Genomic DNA, 15,812 nt, shown 5'->3' with positions numbered 1-15,812 from the left:
TGTAAAGTACCAAAGTTTTTTCATGACAAGCTGGAGTGCCAATATGTTGATGGTGTGTCTGCAACTCCCACACGTCTAGCCAAACAGAAGAATGAGCTGAGCATGAGGTGAATTGGTTGCACACTCACTGATTTCTCTGCTCAGTTGGCCGACGTGCAGCTGCCTGGGAATCCCGCTACATGTCAGCGTTTCCCCCGCCACCGAATTCCAGGAGGTTTCATCCTTCTTATATCAGTTTCACTGGCCTTAGTTGAGAGTTTCAGTGACGTGCAGCCTAATGTGGTTTCACAGGCATCACCAGACCATTAAAATCAAAAGGGTTGATTGATATTTAGTTTATTACAGAGCTCCAGTGTGTCCCTTTTCTTTACAGACCTTCATCCCAGCCAATGTGGAGCCTTTACTGAGGTTGAGTTTTGAGCGGATTGGGCGGCTGAAGTATAAAGATGGCTTGAACCTGCAAACACCGAAGGTTGGTTGGTTTGCTCTGGTGGGCTCCACACTTCATGCCTACCTGGAAGACAGCCAGGGGGAGGAGATCCACCTCCGCAAACTGCAGGAGCTCTGTGAGTTAGATGCAATGATGAAGATACATTTTGTGTACAGGAATACAGAAATACATACACTTGCACAAACTGCACATGTACTGCATGCATCCTTTAACTTTTAAGTGTGACAAAGTACTGAAGGTAATCATTCAAAGACTAATCATTTGTAAATCACAAATCTAGAATCAAGATATTTCATGCACTTTGAAACACATTCACATTATGACCTTGTTGTCATACTATGAATGAATTATACTTTACAAGCGCATGGTTCCTTTGAATAATGTGATCACTTTGTATTGTGTGTCACAGCTATCCAACAAGACAATGTGCTGGTGTTGGTGGAGAGAGGCAGGTAAGAAGTGGGGGGTGAGGGTCGTTGTCGATTAATAATTACATTTTACTCTTTTCAGTGATATTTAAAGTAGGAACCGATGCCTTCGTTTTAGTTTGACTTAATACTACAATATATGCTACAAGATATACCGTGCATGTATTATCACCTTATTTCACTAGCAAGGACCACACCAAAAACAAAATGTGTTTAAAGGTTTATTGACTGAGAGTGAAATGATGGCCTTGGTCAGACTGCAAACAAATCAAATTTGTTTCTCAAATCAGATTTTTAAGACAGACTGTCTGGACTAGTATTTGCAAGTGATTAGATTGTATTTGTGTGTCCAAACATCACCACCCTATCTCCATGAGTGGATAGTTTGTTGAACGCATCAGTAACTATACACGCTAGTGATGTAGCTTTCCAAGGCTGTATCATGAGAAATATATAGAAGCCTCCCCCCAAAGTGCCAGCAGACTATTCATGAACAGCGTCTGTCACCAGGCTGTTCTGTGTGTTTTCCTCCATACCGCTCTGTTAATGGCAGAATGGATTCTGCTCAGATAAAGTCTTCTGGGATGCCGTTGCTGGAGGCTGAGGTGGCGTCTCTGATCTCCAAGGAATGTCCCGAGTAATGAGTGGGTTGAATGCCAGACATGGAAATACTGGTGGAAGTAATGGTGGGACCAAAATCAAATAGTTAGTGTACTTGTCCAGAGTCTGTAATGAAGAGGTCGGTAAATGAAGGGCACCCTGATGGCCCACCTGGTAGAGCGTGTATCAAGGCTAAGTCCTTATTGCAGCAGGTTCGAATTTGGCCTGAACCCTTTGCTGCATGTCACGCCCATCTTTCTTTCCTCTGCCCTTCCTTTCTCTCTCTACTGTCAAGTTCAGTTTCATGGCAGATGTATGCAGCTACAATGGGGTACATTTCAAAGATAGCAGATAGCTTAAATTAAATTAATCCTCAACAACAACAAAAGTATCTGTGGTCAAATATAGTATAGTGAATTCTACAGCTGCTATATTTTTCTGTTAACAAAAAACTCTGACCTGCTATTTGGGCTACACAATTACTTTTCTTCTCAGCTACATCAGAGTGTCTAGTGAAATTGAATGTTTTGGTATTGTCGCTAAGATATATGGTTTTACACTGGGCCGGTAGGTAAGGCCACACAGATAGCTGCTGCCTACCTCCAAATGTCTGGCACACGCATAGGACATTGTGAAGGGCAGACAGTGGGAGTCCAAAAGACTGCATTGCTTTTTTGACTTTTCTGACTGTTATTGTCTCTCTCTTCTCTCTCTCTCCCACTCCCATTTTTCCCATCTTCGTCAGGACTCTGTACATTGAGGGAGAGAGGAAGTTGGATTTTGGTGGCTGGTGTGCGGCTATCCAGAGGGCAGCAGGGAGCGGAGGGGACACACTGAGCCAGCAGCAGCTCACAGACAAAGACATACCAGTCATAGTGCATAGCTGCATCGAATACATCACACAACATGGTGAGAGACAAAGAAACAGACACACAAAAACCAAAAGAACTCACAGAAACAGTCTTCATTCACATTTGACCACTCCATGGACAAACAGCACACACACACACTTACCCATACACATTGCTGGTAGATGTTTGTATTGTCTGCATTGTTTTATGTGATCTTGTCTCTGCTCTGTGCTACATCTATTAGATGTATGTTTATGAGTGTGTGTGACCTCATGTGACTATAATGGCAGGAGTTCTAGTTGTGGCAGAGACCGATGGACTGCAAGGCAACAAAACAGCTCTGTTCCAGCTCCATTCCCCCTTCCTCTCTCCTCGTCTCTTTTCTTTCTCTCTCCCTTGCTGTCTTAGTTTACCTCCATCCCATACTCTTCTCACTCCTTGTCTCGCTCTTTTCCTTCCCACTTGTCACCTTACTGCTTTCCCTCTGACTCACCCCCTTCCAACCCCCCTCTGTTGTCCTCTTTTCACCCCTACTTCTTTATCCATTTATACACTAGTGTTTGCATATGTACGTAAGAGTGTGTGTGTGTTTTTGTGTGAGCTGCTTTACGCTGATATCCTTTAGTTCTCAGTCTGGAATGTTAATCCTGCTTGTCAGCTTTCCTGGAAATCAGGGCAGAACTTTCCTTGTTTTCACCTCCACATCCCGGCAGTGGGCATTTACCATGACACAAGATCTGATGACGTAATGACCCGTTTCGCTTGAAGTCTAGGGCAGGGGGGGTTTAAACCTGCTGACCCTGAGTCCAAGTGAGAAATAAGTCACTCAGTTATTGGATCCCACAAGAGCTAGGGTCTTCACCAGGGATTTTCTGGGAAAGTATAGCTTAAAGTAGGCCTATAGCTTAGCCCATTGCAAAGTCATTCAAGTTGCAATAACTGTGAAACACTTCTTGAACTGCCCCAATCTAGTGTTTCTTCAAAATGAATAGAGCTATAGTGTCCTGGAAAAAGTAAAGGGTTTTCATTTTACTCCTGCTCTCCGCCTTATTTTCCTGTCACTCTTTTCTGTCTCTATCACTTGAAGGCAAAAATGTCTAAGGAATATCTTAATTATGGGAGTCACTGGCCTTGACTCCTAAAAATTACATGTGAGATCACTGTATATGTAGCACCAAAGAGACCAAACTGTGGTATCTCCTTCTGTGTGTGTGTGTGTGTGTGTGTGTGTGTGTGTGTGTGTGTGTGTGTGTACATATACAAACATATACATACATACATACATACACTCCTCACAAACTCCACAGCATTTGGTCTCAGTGAAATCAGCTGTCAAACGCAGCTTGCCTTACTCACAAACATGTCCTCGTCCTCCAGCAGTCCAAGGTAAGAGTTGTTGAAGAACTATGTTAAATAATGCAAGGTTGGATAACCAAAAAACACAAGATTCCCGATGGCCACACTAATTAAAAGTTACTGAAAACTCCAGTCTCTTTTTTTTTGTCTCCTTTTTTTCACCTCTCTCACATCACTGGCTCACTCTCCAGTCATCATCCACTCTGTTCTTCAGTTCTTCACCGATACCGATCTGCAAGAGCAGAAGAATAGAGAATTATTTTCCTTCAGGGCTAGAGTTGTTATTTGAGCATAGCAAGGACCATCTTTGCTGAATACCTCGTAGATGATTCATCATTGTTGTGAAGCCATTGCACAGATTGACAGCTCTAATCCACATTCCCTGCTCGGAACAGGTTTGCACTTCCTTGATGTTTGCCCACACTGGGCTTTTGTGTGACTTTTAGTCTTCATGGTTCAATACTCAGGCAGGTGGTAAAAGAAGACCACAAAACAAACAAACAAAAAAAAAACATTAGAGACAATGGAGCGTTCTTAAACGACACCAGAAGCCCTCTAGTGGCTGCTCTACAGCTACACACAAAATATCCAAATTTAAGTTTATTTAACCTGTCTCTAAAGTTGAGTTTATTTAGTTTAATGCCCATGCATTTTTCAGCTTTTAGCATTTTTAAGGCTCTCATCAGCTCAAGGGTCAACAGGACGGCTTATTTTTTAAAATTGAATGTGACCAAAATTGGAGTCAGAGATTTTTCAGCCGACAGTAATGAGCTCTTCACTCTAAGAGTGTATTTGTTTGTTTGTATCTCTGTCTGTAACATTCTTTGCTTGTGTGTGTGTTTTTTGTATTTGTCTTTGCCTAGGTCTGACATCTGAGGGGATCTATCGTAAGAGCGGGGTAAACTCGCGTGTGGCTGCGCTGTGTGAGGCTTTCCGCTGCGATGCGCGGAGCGTCCATCTGAGGGAAGGAGAGCACCAGGTGGACGATGTCTCCAACACACTCAAACGCTTCTTCAGGGAGTCAGGGGAGGTTGTGTTCACATCAAACGCCTCCAGGGAGTGGCTCAGTACTGCTGGTAAGATACATAGGACTGTTAGTGTACTGCGTATTGTAAATTAAAATGAATAGCAGGTAAACTTAAGTGTCAATATTGGCATTGATTAGGGTTCTGTTCCATTTAGATTCAACCCAGCCAGGGCTGATATTGTTCGTGCTGGCTCACTGGAAAGGCTCTGCTGCTCTTAAAGGGCACAGAACCCTCATTAATTTTAGCAACACCTGCATTCACTTGATATTTCATGCTGCAAAAAAGGGCTATTGTGCTAAGCATGTAATTATTTGAACATGTTTGAACATGAAGTTAATCAAATTTAGATATTAATGATCAGCTCTCAACAGCATGAGTAGGTTCAAAACAAAAGTGTCGCCAGGCAGCTCATTGCCCCCATTTTTCCCCATTTGCTTACGTTCACTTCTGTTGTCTATATGTTACACCTAAAATCAGTCTCTACCTCTCTCTGCAGCCCTCCAGGAGGAAAGTAAGAAAATCTCCCAGTACCAGTTGCTCTTGAGCAGACTCCCTCGTGTCAACCAGGCTACACTAGAAGCCCTGGTCAACCATCTCTACTGGTGAGACCCACGCACACATATGCACACACTGACATGCTCTTGTGTTTGTGCATGTATCTGCATGTGTATATACCCATGTGTGTATGTGTGCCCTGTTTTTCTGTGTGTCAGTGTGCAGCGTTTTTCTGAGCTGAACCAAATGAACATCCACAACCTGGCCATAGTGTTCGGTCCCACGCTGTTCCAGGCCGACGGGAAGGACTACACAGCCGGCCGTGTCATAGAGGACCTCATACAGCACTACACACACATCTTTGAGGTCAGACTCACTGCTTTTTGACAAGAGGGATGACATGAAGGGAAAGCATTGTGTTCTCTCATCTTAACAGATGTCCATCCTATACTCATTGTATACTCATAGAAAAAAAAACATTTGTGACTTTCACAGTACAGTTCTTGGCTCTAGGGTTTGCTCTTGATTGAATTCAAAATCGAATGAGGAGAGTGAACAAGTCAAATAGTACTTGCCCACTCATGTTTCTTGCCTCAAAGGTAAACTATCTAAAACTGTTCAAGTGTCAGATGGCTCCCCAGGTAGATGCTGAGAAGAATCATGAAGGATGAATTTAAATCAAAGCAAAGGAATAATATGTCTCCACTGTTCATAATGGCACTGAATATGCCTCTCATTACCTAGAAAAACAAATGCTTTTCTCAAATAGATTACCACTGACTGTGATAACTTATAACAACACAAGTGGGTCAGGAGACAAATATATGTCAGAGGACCTGCAGAAATGACTCATGACTTTGAATCATAATGTTACTAGAAATGATGCAAAAGGCAACACAGCAAAAAGTTACAATCTGTGTGGGTAAAACACTCTAGGGCTTGTGAGCTATGGATTATTGGGTAACAATTTATTTGAATGGGTGTTTACAAAAATGACACAACATTGTCATACCATGTACCGAATACAGAATACAGAAAACAACAATGTTATTACTCCTAAGTTATGTACATTTGCTCTGTTAATTCTTCTGGCATGATTATAAAGTACTTTGGGTCAACTCCTGTTGTTTTTAAATGTGCTGTATAAATAAAAGTGACTTGGCTTGACCACTTGGCACATGCTGCATCACAGCATAACACTAGATACCATGCTAATATTAGCATTGTTACCTCTGTATGTAATGGAAACAACTTCTTAAGGTCAGAAAAAATCTAAAGGAGGTTTACACTCAGCGACAGGAGTTTCTTTTGTCTTCTTTAATAAGAAACCATGTTAGAGAACATGAAACAGATATTTCTGCCCTCCAGACTTCATCATTTCTTGAAGGTCTGCTTCCTGTTCTGTAACATGGTTTCTTATTAAAGAAGACAAGAAAAGGCGCCACTTGCTGAGCACAACCTTCCTTTCACATTCTTACTGAGCCAGCTTGGCTGCCTGTATCAGGCTCAGCCTGGTTCTGAGTAATGGAAGAGAAAAATGAGAGAGAAAAATGTCCAACTCACATTTTCATTCCGGGCTCAGTTTCTTCCCTCTTTTGATAACAAAGCCAATTTTTATTTTTAATCTTGATCTGGCAAAGGCAATTTGGGACCCAACCTGGGGTTTTATTGGCCTCGCGACTGGCTGCTCTTCCACCACCACACCGCCATCGCTTATTAAGTTTGATGAGCCTGAGTGGTTATAAGTGGGTAGATCCACAGTAATGGGAGGATCAAAATTGGGATGAAGAGCTAAGTTCATCGTTCCACCTCTTTTGACCTGCCGAGAAGATTGTCGGCTGGATAAAAGTAAAACTCTTACAAAGATTACCTTTAATGTTTAAATTTGCTGATTTTTAGTTACCCAAAGTAGCAGCACTGCTGGAAATGATCCCCATAAGACTAATAATAGCAACTTAAGGCAGTACTTTTTACTTTCAACATCTGCTTCAGTTTTGCAGTCATGAGTTGTCTCTCAAGCAAGGAAGAATGTTGGCTCGGAGGTTGGCTTGATACCATTAGGCTGGTGCACTGTAGAAGTATCTGATGGGTGGATACACTGTAATATGAGATACCTACGTCTGGAACAACTGGGACAGGAGGCGTCGAATGTGTGTGTGTTGTATAAGAAAGGCAGCAGCACCTTTTGACTTGTGCAGTGTTGTTAAAGTAATCAAGGTGTTACGGTAGCTGACAACTGATTATTTTTTGCCTGTGTGCATGCATGTGTACGTGCTTATTTGCAGGTGGATGAGCAGCAGCTGAAGAGACAGCTGGATGAGATCACCGCGATTATCAAACTGCATGAGAAACTCAACAACAAAATTCCTGTGAGTTACACATACTCTCACAACAAGTGTCTTCACACATGTCAGTGCAAATCATTGTTTGAACTTGAGTACATGTGTATGCAACTCTGTATTTGTGTGTGTGTGTGTTTGTGTGTGAAGGGCACTGTTTCAGGGCACTTCATCTGCACAGTGTATCTGGAGGAAAAGAACGACACAGCAGAGCAGCATGTCAAGGTGACCTCTGACCCCTGGACTTAAGGCCTCCCTTTCATCCTACTTAGTGTCACCTAAGAGCCTGGTCATGTTTCATATTTTAGTTTTAGCTTTTAGCCAATGCCCTTATTTAGAATGATGTACAGTGTTATTACAGTGAAAAATCAGTATATGAATATCATAATAGCTGGGTAAAAACAAATACAGCAGTAGGCAGCAAAGTGTTAGCCCTGTAGCATCAAAGTGTGTGTCTTTTCCTCAGATCCCTGGCTCTATGACAGCGGCAGAGCTAACTTGTGATATTCTGGACCGGCGCAAGATACCGGTAAAAGAGAACAACTACTGGAGCTGCTGGGAGGTTAGCGAGAAGGACGAGACAGGTGAGAGGAAAGGGGAAGGAAGGCAGTGGTGCCACAGGAAACAGTACGGTGTAAAAAACAAAAACAAAAACAAAAAAAAAAAACAACAAAAAAAAAAAACAATAAATCAGTGGTACATCCTATAGTTCTAGCATTTGAGATACATCCATTAATATAGCCCATATGAAACTCAACTCAAATGTTCATATTCAAATTATACCAAACTTGATGCACAATTTTCAGACCCTCACCAACAGACAGTCCGTAATGTTTACAAACCTCAAAATTTGAGCTCACAGCACATGAATATGTCTGCCTATAAATGGTATAAATGAACGATGAGGTTGAATGTTGGATATCCATGTAAATAAATTGCAACATTTTTTATTCTTTATTTTATGCAGTATGTTCAACTTAAGAATTTCAACTCAGTAAATGTTTTTGCAGCATTACAAATGCTATCCCCATGCGAACAGTAATAAGCAATACAAAATAACATCAGCTTCCACGTAATGAGTCTTCAGTCCCAGTCACAAACATTTGCAAAGGACCTATATTACAAAAAATAACTTAACTTAATTAATATTAACAAATATTAATATTATGAGATTTTGTTTTGACTGTAAAACTGATCTTTCATCTTGCATAATCATTCACGTGCATCAGACTACAGGAAGATTAGATTTTTTTTGCAATATCTTTCTCAAATCCCATGTTTGGTCTGACTTCATCGATGTGATGCGAATAGTTTTATAAAAAATTCCTTCAAGGCTTATTTGCACATGTCCAAACTGTGTGTGAGGTTACTGAAAGTTGCTGTTTAGCCTGTTTTTTGACACGTCCTTGTCTTTTCTGTTTCAGAGCGTCTGCTGCACCATCAGGAGCGTGTCTTACCCATCTTTCACTCCCTCGGCACCGATTCTTATCTGCTCATCAAGAAACACCTCGCCATGGAGGCAATGACCGTCTACCTGGGTATGCACACACACATACACATACACACACACACACGCACACACACACACACGCATGCACACACATTCAGTACCATTTTACAGTAAGACTACCCTCATAAAGGGTTTATGAACGATTTATAATTAGATTATTAATTTGGCTGTAATCACTTTATAATAATAATAACTTTATTTGTATAGCACAGTTCATACAGCAGGTGCAACTCAAAGTGCTTTACATCAATGAAGTGGAGACAGAGAGAAATAAAAAGAAAAACAGAATAATAAATAAATAAGTAAAATAAAACTGCCCCCTCCACATCCACCAACACACACACACATACACACACACATACACACACACACGGACACATAAACATACACGCGCCCAGACATTCACACACTCAAACATACATACATATGCATATACATACACACAAAATTATGCAAATTCAAGTTGAAAGAGAGAGGTTTTGAGATCTTTTTTGAAGCTTTATAAATCATTAATTAAGCAACATCACACCAGAGGGAGTGCTTTCATGCTAGATATCATCAGGGCGGTCATCATGTTCGGCACAAGGCCACGACCGAATCACTTTGATGATATCCAGTGTATTATTCGTTAAATAATGATAATAAGACAACATTTTATGATTTACTCATTTAATCAATTTTTTGGCTTCACAAACTCAAATCAAGCAGCTGAATTGAACAGTGCAGCTGCCCGATCCATCCCTCCTGTTCATCGGTGCTGAGATTTGGTACATCGGTACATTTTTAATTGTGAGGTGCGCAAACGCAGTAACGTTAGCGATAGGACAGGAGGTTCAGATCACATAGTGGCAAACATAAACAGTTTCCTGACCACAAGCTAGCTTGCCTGGAGGTTTCCACTGTAGTGTTCGCTCATGCTGATTGCTTGCCCATTGTCCACTGCACGCTCACCGTTTGGCCGGATCAAGTTACTGCTGCACTGCATCTGTTCTGTAAAATCTGAGCTCCTGCTAGATGCTTAGCTTACTGGTGCCACTTTACAATAAGACTACCCTTATAGTGATCCTACACCGATGTATGAAAACTGTGTTATAACTTGCTGATAACTGTTTAATAATAATTTATAAAGTGTTTACAGCCTAATGAATAACTTAATTATAAACCATTCATAAGCCCTATGTAAGGTAGTCTAAATGTAAAGTGGTACCCAAAAGTCTCTGTGAACCAGTGTGCTGCTTTACCTCCACATCATTGTTTTCTTCTCAAAGGAAATTATTGTTGCACTGATTTCTGTGGGTAAAATGTAGAAGCATGTTATACTTCCAGCCCTACCCCAATCGCTGATGTCAGAGCAGTGTTTTCCATCAGCTGTCAGAGGCACCTCCTTTTACATCACATGTTCTGGTGTGTCTAGAACAATTTGAAAGCTGCAAAAAAAAATAATAATCTGTGAAATGTAGTGTTGATTTGCTCTTTAAATCCTGATTCTGCCCTCTAGCCAGTAAAGTGGACGTGTCCAAACACGGGATTATGAAATACCGAGAGGAGCGGAGCATCCCGGTATTAGGACTGTCCTCTGGAAGCTTCAATGACAGATACTTCATCCTCAGCGCTGGCTCCCTCAGAATGTACAAAGAAGTCAGGGTGAGAGAGACACACAATCACACACTCACTCAAGTAATGCCCTCCTATACACATACACACATGCAAACGTACTCACACACTGATTGTATCCCTCATGTAACGACATGCTTGCACATACACACACATGTACACACAGACTCATCCCTTCTCTCTCTGTCTGTCAGAGTAACCGTCCAGAACGTGATTGGCCCGTAAAGAACCTAAAGGTCTACCTGGGTATCAAGAAGAAACTCCGTCCTCCCACCTGGTGAGCACCTGTAGTGTGGTGAAGGGTATAGGAGGGATGTCTGGGTTATATCCACCTCTTTTCCAGGGGTTTATTGTCCACACACACCTTATATTTTCTAAGCACAGAGCTTGAGGTGTGTTTTTGGCTCAGGCGCTCCTCGGCCTGCTCTGCTCCACAGCAGTTGTATGATGAAGCATTAATTCCTGTTCACACATGAGCTGACTAATAAATACCGTACATCCAAAATAAGCAGAGAACAGCGGAGAATTTATTATCCTTATGCATTTTGATAGATTTTTATTGAACCAGAACTTACGTCACAGTTCATGAGTCTAACTGCACACAATTTGAAACCACATTTTAAAACTACTGGAAACCAATCAGTTCTGTTTCTATTCTAAATAAAAAATGGTAAGTAATATCTGAAAAACATCATTCTATAGTTTTGGTTGCATGCAATGATTTGCCCCTTGTGCAATCTATCGAAGGAACTTGTGATCACTTTGGCAACTAGGGGGCAGAATAAACCAGATAATGAGTACTGTCACACCGGCTGTTGAAACCATTTTGTCTTTCCGTCTCTTCCTCTGTCTCTGTGTCTCTAGCTGGGGCCTGACAGTGGTGTATGAGAGTAAGAAACAAGATAAACCGGAGAGGCAGCAGTGGTGAGTAACCTGTCCAATCATTTGTGTACCATTTACATTTATAATAGTCCAGAGCACTTCTGTCTTGGCTGAATTTCTTTCTGCACATTTTTTGTGTATTCTTGCCTTTAAGAACAGTTTTCAACAAATAAACTCCCTGCAAGTTGTTATCACTCTAAGCTGTTTTTCTCTTCAGCTCTGTTGTGTGCAGCAGTGCTTCCCAGCTGACGCAAACTGGTTCAGTTCTTTAGACAAATCCACCTTCCTGTCTCTCCTATCTCTTGATATAGAAATGTCATCATTACAGCAGTTGCACCCCCATCTCATCTGTGTATATAGGCTGGATCCAAATGTCAGCACTCTGGACTAGCAGACTCAGCCCTCGCAGACTTTGGTCTCACATACTGTGGGTGTTTTGCATCATTACGTCAAGTCTGCAAGGGCGTCGGGCTGTGAGGGTACAAAAACCACAAATTGGACAGGAAGTCACGCCATACAAATCCCATTTCAAGAAACTGTTAGCCCTTTTACTGTATGTATGCACTGCAAAAACTCAAAATCTTACCAAGAATATTTGTCTTATTTCAAGTCAAAATGTCTTATTTGTTTGTTTTTAGACAATTTTAGACAAAATTTGCTTGTTTCATTGGCAAAATTTGCCAGTGGAACAAGTGAAAATTCACTTGAAACAAGTGAAAATTAGCTTGAAACAAGTGAAGATTGTCTAAAAACAAGTTATTTCTTAGGTGATCATGTCTTATTTTAAGTGTAATGAGATATTTTGACTAGAAATAAGACATTTTGACTTGAAATAAGACAAATATTCTTGGTAAGATTTTGAGTTTTTGCAGTGTGCATGCCTGTAATATCAAACCCCACTACATCAATACCCCTACAAATGTAAGACGAAAGTGATTAAAAAAAAAAATACATAAATGTCTGCAAATAAGTAGGATTAAAGCTATATTAAGTGTTAATTATTTACAAGGAAGACCTTGTGTGGATTTTTTTCCATCATTTTATTTTTATTATTTATTGTGTTTTGTATTTCAGTAATGTCTTACGCCGTCCCGTCCTTACCACTCTGAATGTTGAGTAATCCCAGCAGTGAGTTCTGCACCACAGCAGGGAAGTTCAAGATTCAAGATTCAAAATCAACTTTATTACCCCCTCCACATGGAAATTGATTTGGCAGAAGCATTTATACTTTAAAAGCCATGTGAGCAAGACGTTAAAACATAAAACAAAGGACATGATGCTGGTGCTAAGATAAAGTGCTTTAGTGCTTTTAAGGCTATTAAAGTGCATGGCTGGGATAAATGAGACACCCACTCCATGTCTTACTAACCCTAAAAAAGCTTCTGTGTAGAGTTTACATGGAGGCCTGCATGAGCCCCCCTTGTGGATGTGATGAACTGTGGGACTAGACAGCCCCTCCAGACTCAGACGTCATGGGAAGACACCCATTAAAGGAATACTCCAATGTTTTTTTTTTTTTTTTTTTCCATTTTGACAGAGCTAGGCTAATGACTCACATAGGCTTCAAGTCTTCATGCTAAGCTGAAATGAACATGAAAAGCTACCATAGAAACTGAATCACTGGATGTACAGAGGTCGAAATGGTATCCAACATCTTATTTCAGTCAGGGTAAATCGGAAAAAAGGTGTTTTTCCCAAAATGTATTCCTTTAAGTTTGTTAGTCTGCAAGTACTTGGAAACTTAGATCTTTATTTCAAGCACAACTTCTCAAAAGTTAAGAGATGTTGACTCCTGCTACCCACTATTTTGGTCTAGCCCAGAGCAGTCTGTGCTACTTGACTAGAATCCAAAAAATGCACACTTCTCACCCACTTTCTCTTAATGCAAATAAAATTGGCGTACTCCACACACAGTACGCTGTTGAAGTTATGTTTACTTCCACTATGAATCAGAATACAGAGTTTACTTGCATCCTTAATTATGTTATAATCACTTTTTTGACGCATAGGCAAACATGGCCTCTATTAGCGAAAGCTCGCGAGTTGTGTTTAGTCAGGGAAACCAGGTCAGATCCCTGCATGAGAGAGTGGAGATGGAGGCACATTAAAGGTGACCTTCACCCAGGAGGGAAACATTAAATACACCTGTAGTGATGCCTCTATGCTAATCTGGGTCTGTTCACCCGTGCGTTTGCGTTCATGTGCATGCACTTGGAGGTCTTTGTGCATGAATGTGTGTGTGTGTGTGTGTGTGTTCGTGTTACACAAGGCTCTTCAGTGTCAACAGCAGCAGGCCCAAGTGCTGTTGTAATGGGAGTGCTGTTCTCACCACGTTGTAGACTGTAACACCTCTCTGTCACGCTCCATCATCGCATGACCCCCACTGCACAAAAGACCCACACACACATCTAAGAGGAAGAGATGGAGGGAGAGAGGGAAGAATGTGGAAAAAAAGATAAAGAGGAATGGGAAAGATGGAGGAAGGAAGAGAATGTAGGTGTTATGCAGAGAGGGGGAAATGTTAAAAAAAATTAAGCGAAAGAAAACTTGGTGAATGGAAGAGTGGAGAAAAATGAGGTGAGAAAGGGTGAAAAAGTGAGTGTGTGTACATTCACAGTGTTCAGGCCCATGGCTGTGGGTCTTGTGTCAGCCCTCTGCGAGTCTTCCTTGCCCACCTGAGCTTGATTATGTTTAATTTTAACCTATTTGAGATGAAACAGTATGAAAATGCAAAGTCATGACCATTTTAGAACTCACCATAATAAAGTCCACATTAGTTTTCCTAAAAGCAGCAGCACTGTTGTCTGTTGATGACTTGAAATTGGGTGGAGGGAAATGTTTTTTTTTTTTTTTTTTTTTTTTTTTTCACAGCCAATTATCAACTCCATTGTTTATGAATGGCGATGTTTCTGTTGACCAGAGAGCAGAACATTATAAGGCGGGTGTTTCAACCAGAGATTCATATTTGAAAATTAAGGGATTTTGATTATGTTGTTGTGAAATCTTTATTATGATTTGCAAAATGGTTTGTTGCAATGTGAAATGTGGGTGAATTGAACATTGGATATTTTTTATCATGTTTATTATATAACTGATCCCATCCCTGTACCCTACTTCTGCCTTATTTCTTTTCTTTTTAGCAGTGTATTAGCAATCATTGCAGAGTAGCTTACAGCAATGCTGAAAAACTCTCTCTGGAATGATCTGGTGCGGTAATGCCCTTGCAGCTTTTAGCAATAATGATAAATGAACATTTGCTTATTCTACTGCACTGTTATATAACTATCATTGGATATTCTGCTGTATGAGAAGTTATTAATTGCCTTAAAACTAAAAAGAAATGTAATAAGAATTGCAATATGTGTAGTGTGTGTGTGTGATGTGTGTGTGTGTGTGTGTGTGTGTGTGTGTGTGAGTGTGTTGATAGACTAGGGTGGCTGTCCTATTGACATAATGATTCCTAAGAAGCACTAATGAGCTCTGTTAAGCCCGCTAATGATAAAAACCCCCACAGAGAGCAGGAGGAGCTCTCTGTACGTGATGTGTGTGTTTGCACATGTTACGTCTCCACACTGTAGCTCTATTTACATGTGTGGGTGTGCACTTATGTATGCACAGCGTGCTATTGCCTATTTGTGTGTGGGTAGGTGTTTGAGTTTATACACCCCTGTATAGCTGTGATTCATGTATCAGCGTTATGTTTTGTTGTGTCTCAGTAGAGAGCCTTCTAATGATTGTCTGGCGCAAACCTGCGCTCATAATAATGACGGTATAAATAAAGGCTTTCTGCCTAGCACCACAGCACAGCTGATGACTCAGAGGGCCATCTGATGGCAAGCTGAGTGGCATAAAAATATACACATGCAGGCACACAGATGTAACACACACAGGCATACACACCCACACACATGCTGAGGGTCCTAATCAGGTTTTCTCTTTGTTGGGAGTTTAAATTAGGAATCACACCCAGTGTTTATGCTCCCGGCACTTCCACCAGGCACAGTAAGAGAGAGTATGTCAATTTCAGTTAATCTCCCTGCTACTGCTCTCTCTTTCCCTCTCTCCCTCTCTCTCTCTCTCTCTTTTACTCTCTCTCTCTCTCTCTCTCTCTTGCTGTTTGTCTCTGCAGGTATCTCTGCTGCGATACTCAGTCAGACATGAGGGAGTGGTTTGCTACTTTTCTCAGTATCCAGGTGAGATCACACACAATCCATTATCTCAGCTGTCTTCAACAGGCATAATTGACTATTTGCAGCTC

The 15,812-nt window shown here is 41.1% G+C and overlaps 1 protein-coding gene across 4 annotated transcripts in view; it reads left to right on the top strand.

Moving 5' to 3' along the window:
• Positions 1-15,812, top strand: part of arap1 (ArfGAP with RhoGAP domain, ankyrin repeat and PH domain 1) — a 66,586-nt gene that overhangs the window by 45,123 nt on the left and 5,651 nt on the right. For all 4 annotated transcript variants that reach the window (XM_030067028.1, XM_030067027.1, XM_030067026.1 and 1 more), the window contains 14 exons: positions 374-566; positions 861-903; positions 2,225-2,388; positions 4,550-4,762; positions 5,211-5,316; positions 5,428-5,575; positions 7,495-7,578; positions 7,699-7,773; positions 8,015-8,132; positions 8,973-9,086; positions 10,557-10,702; positions 10,867-10,949; positions 11,537-11,596; positions 15,684-15,747. In XM_030067028.1, the coding sequence (XP_029922888.1) occupies positions 374-566; positions 861-903; positions 2,225-2,388; positions 4,550-4,762; positions 5,211-5,316; positions 5,428-5,575; positions 7,495-7,578; positions 7,699-7,773; positions 8,015-8,132; positions 8,973-9,086; positions 10,557-10,702; positions 10,867-10,949; positions 11,537-11,596; positions 15,684-15,747 (1,611 nt within the window). The remainder of the gene's footprint in view (positions 1-373; positions 567-860; positions 904-2,224; positions 2,389-4,549; positions 4,763-5,210; positions 5,317-5,427; positions 5,576-7,494; positions 7,579-7,698; positions 7,774-8,014; positions 8,133-8,972; positions 9,087-10,556; positions 10,703-10,866; positions 10,950-11,536; positions 11,597-15,683; positions 15,748-15,812) is intronic.

Source organism: Myripristis murdjan, chromosome 13 (assembly GCF_902150065.1).
Source record: "Myripristis murdjan chromosome 13, fMyrMur1.1, whole genome shotgun sequence".
Taxonomy (NCBI): Eukaryota; Metazoa; Chordata; class Actinopteri; order Holocentriformes; family Holocentridae; genus Myripristis; species Myripristis murdjan.
This window is presented reverse-complemented; position numbering and strand designations above follow the sequence as displayed.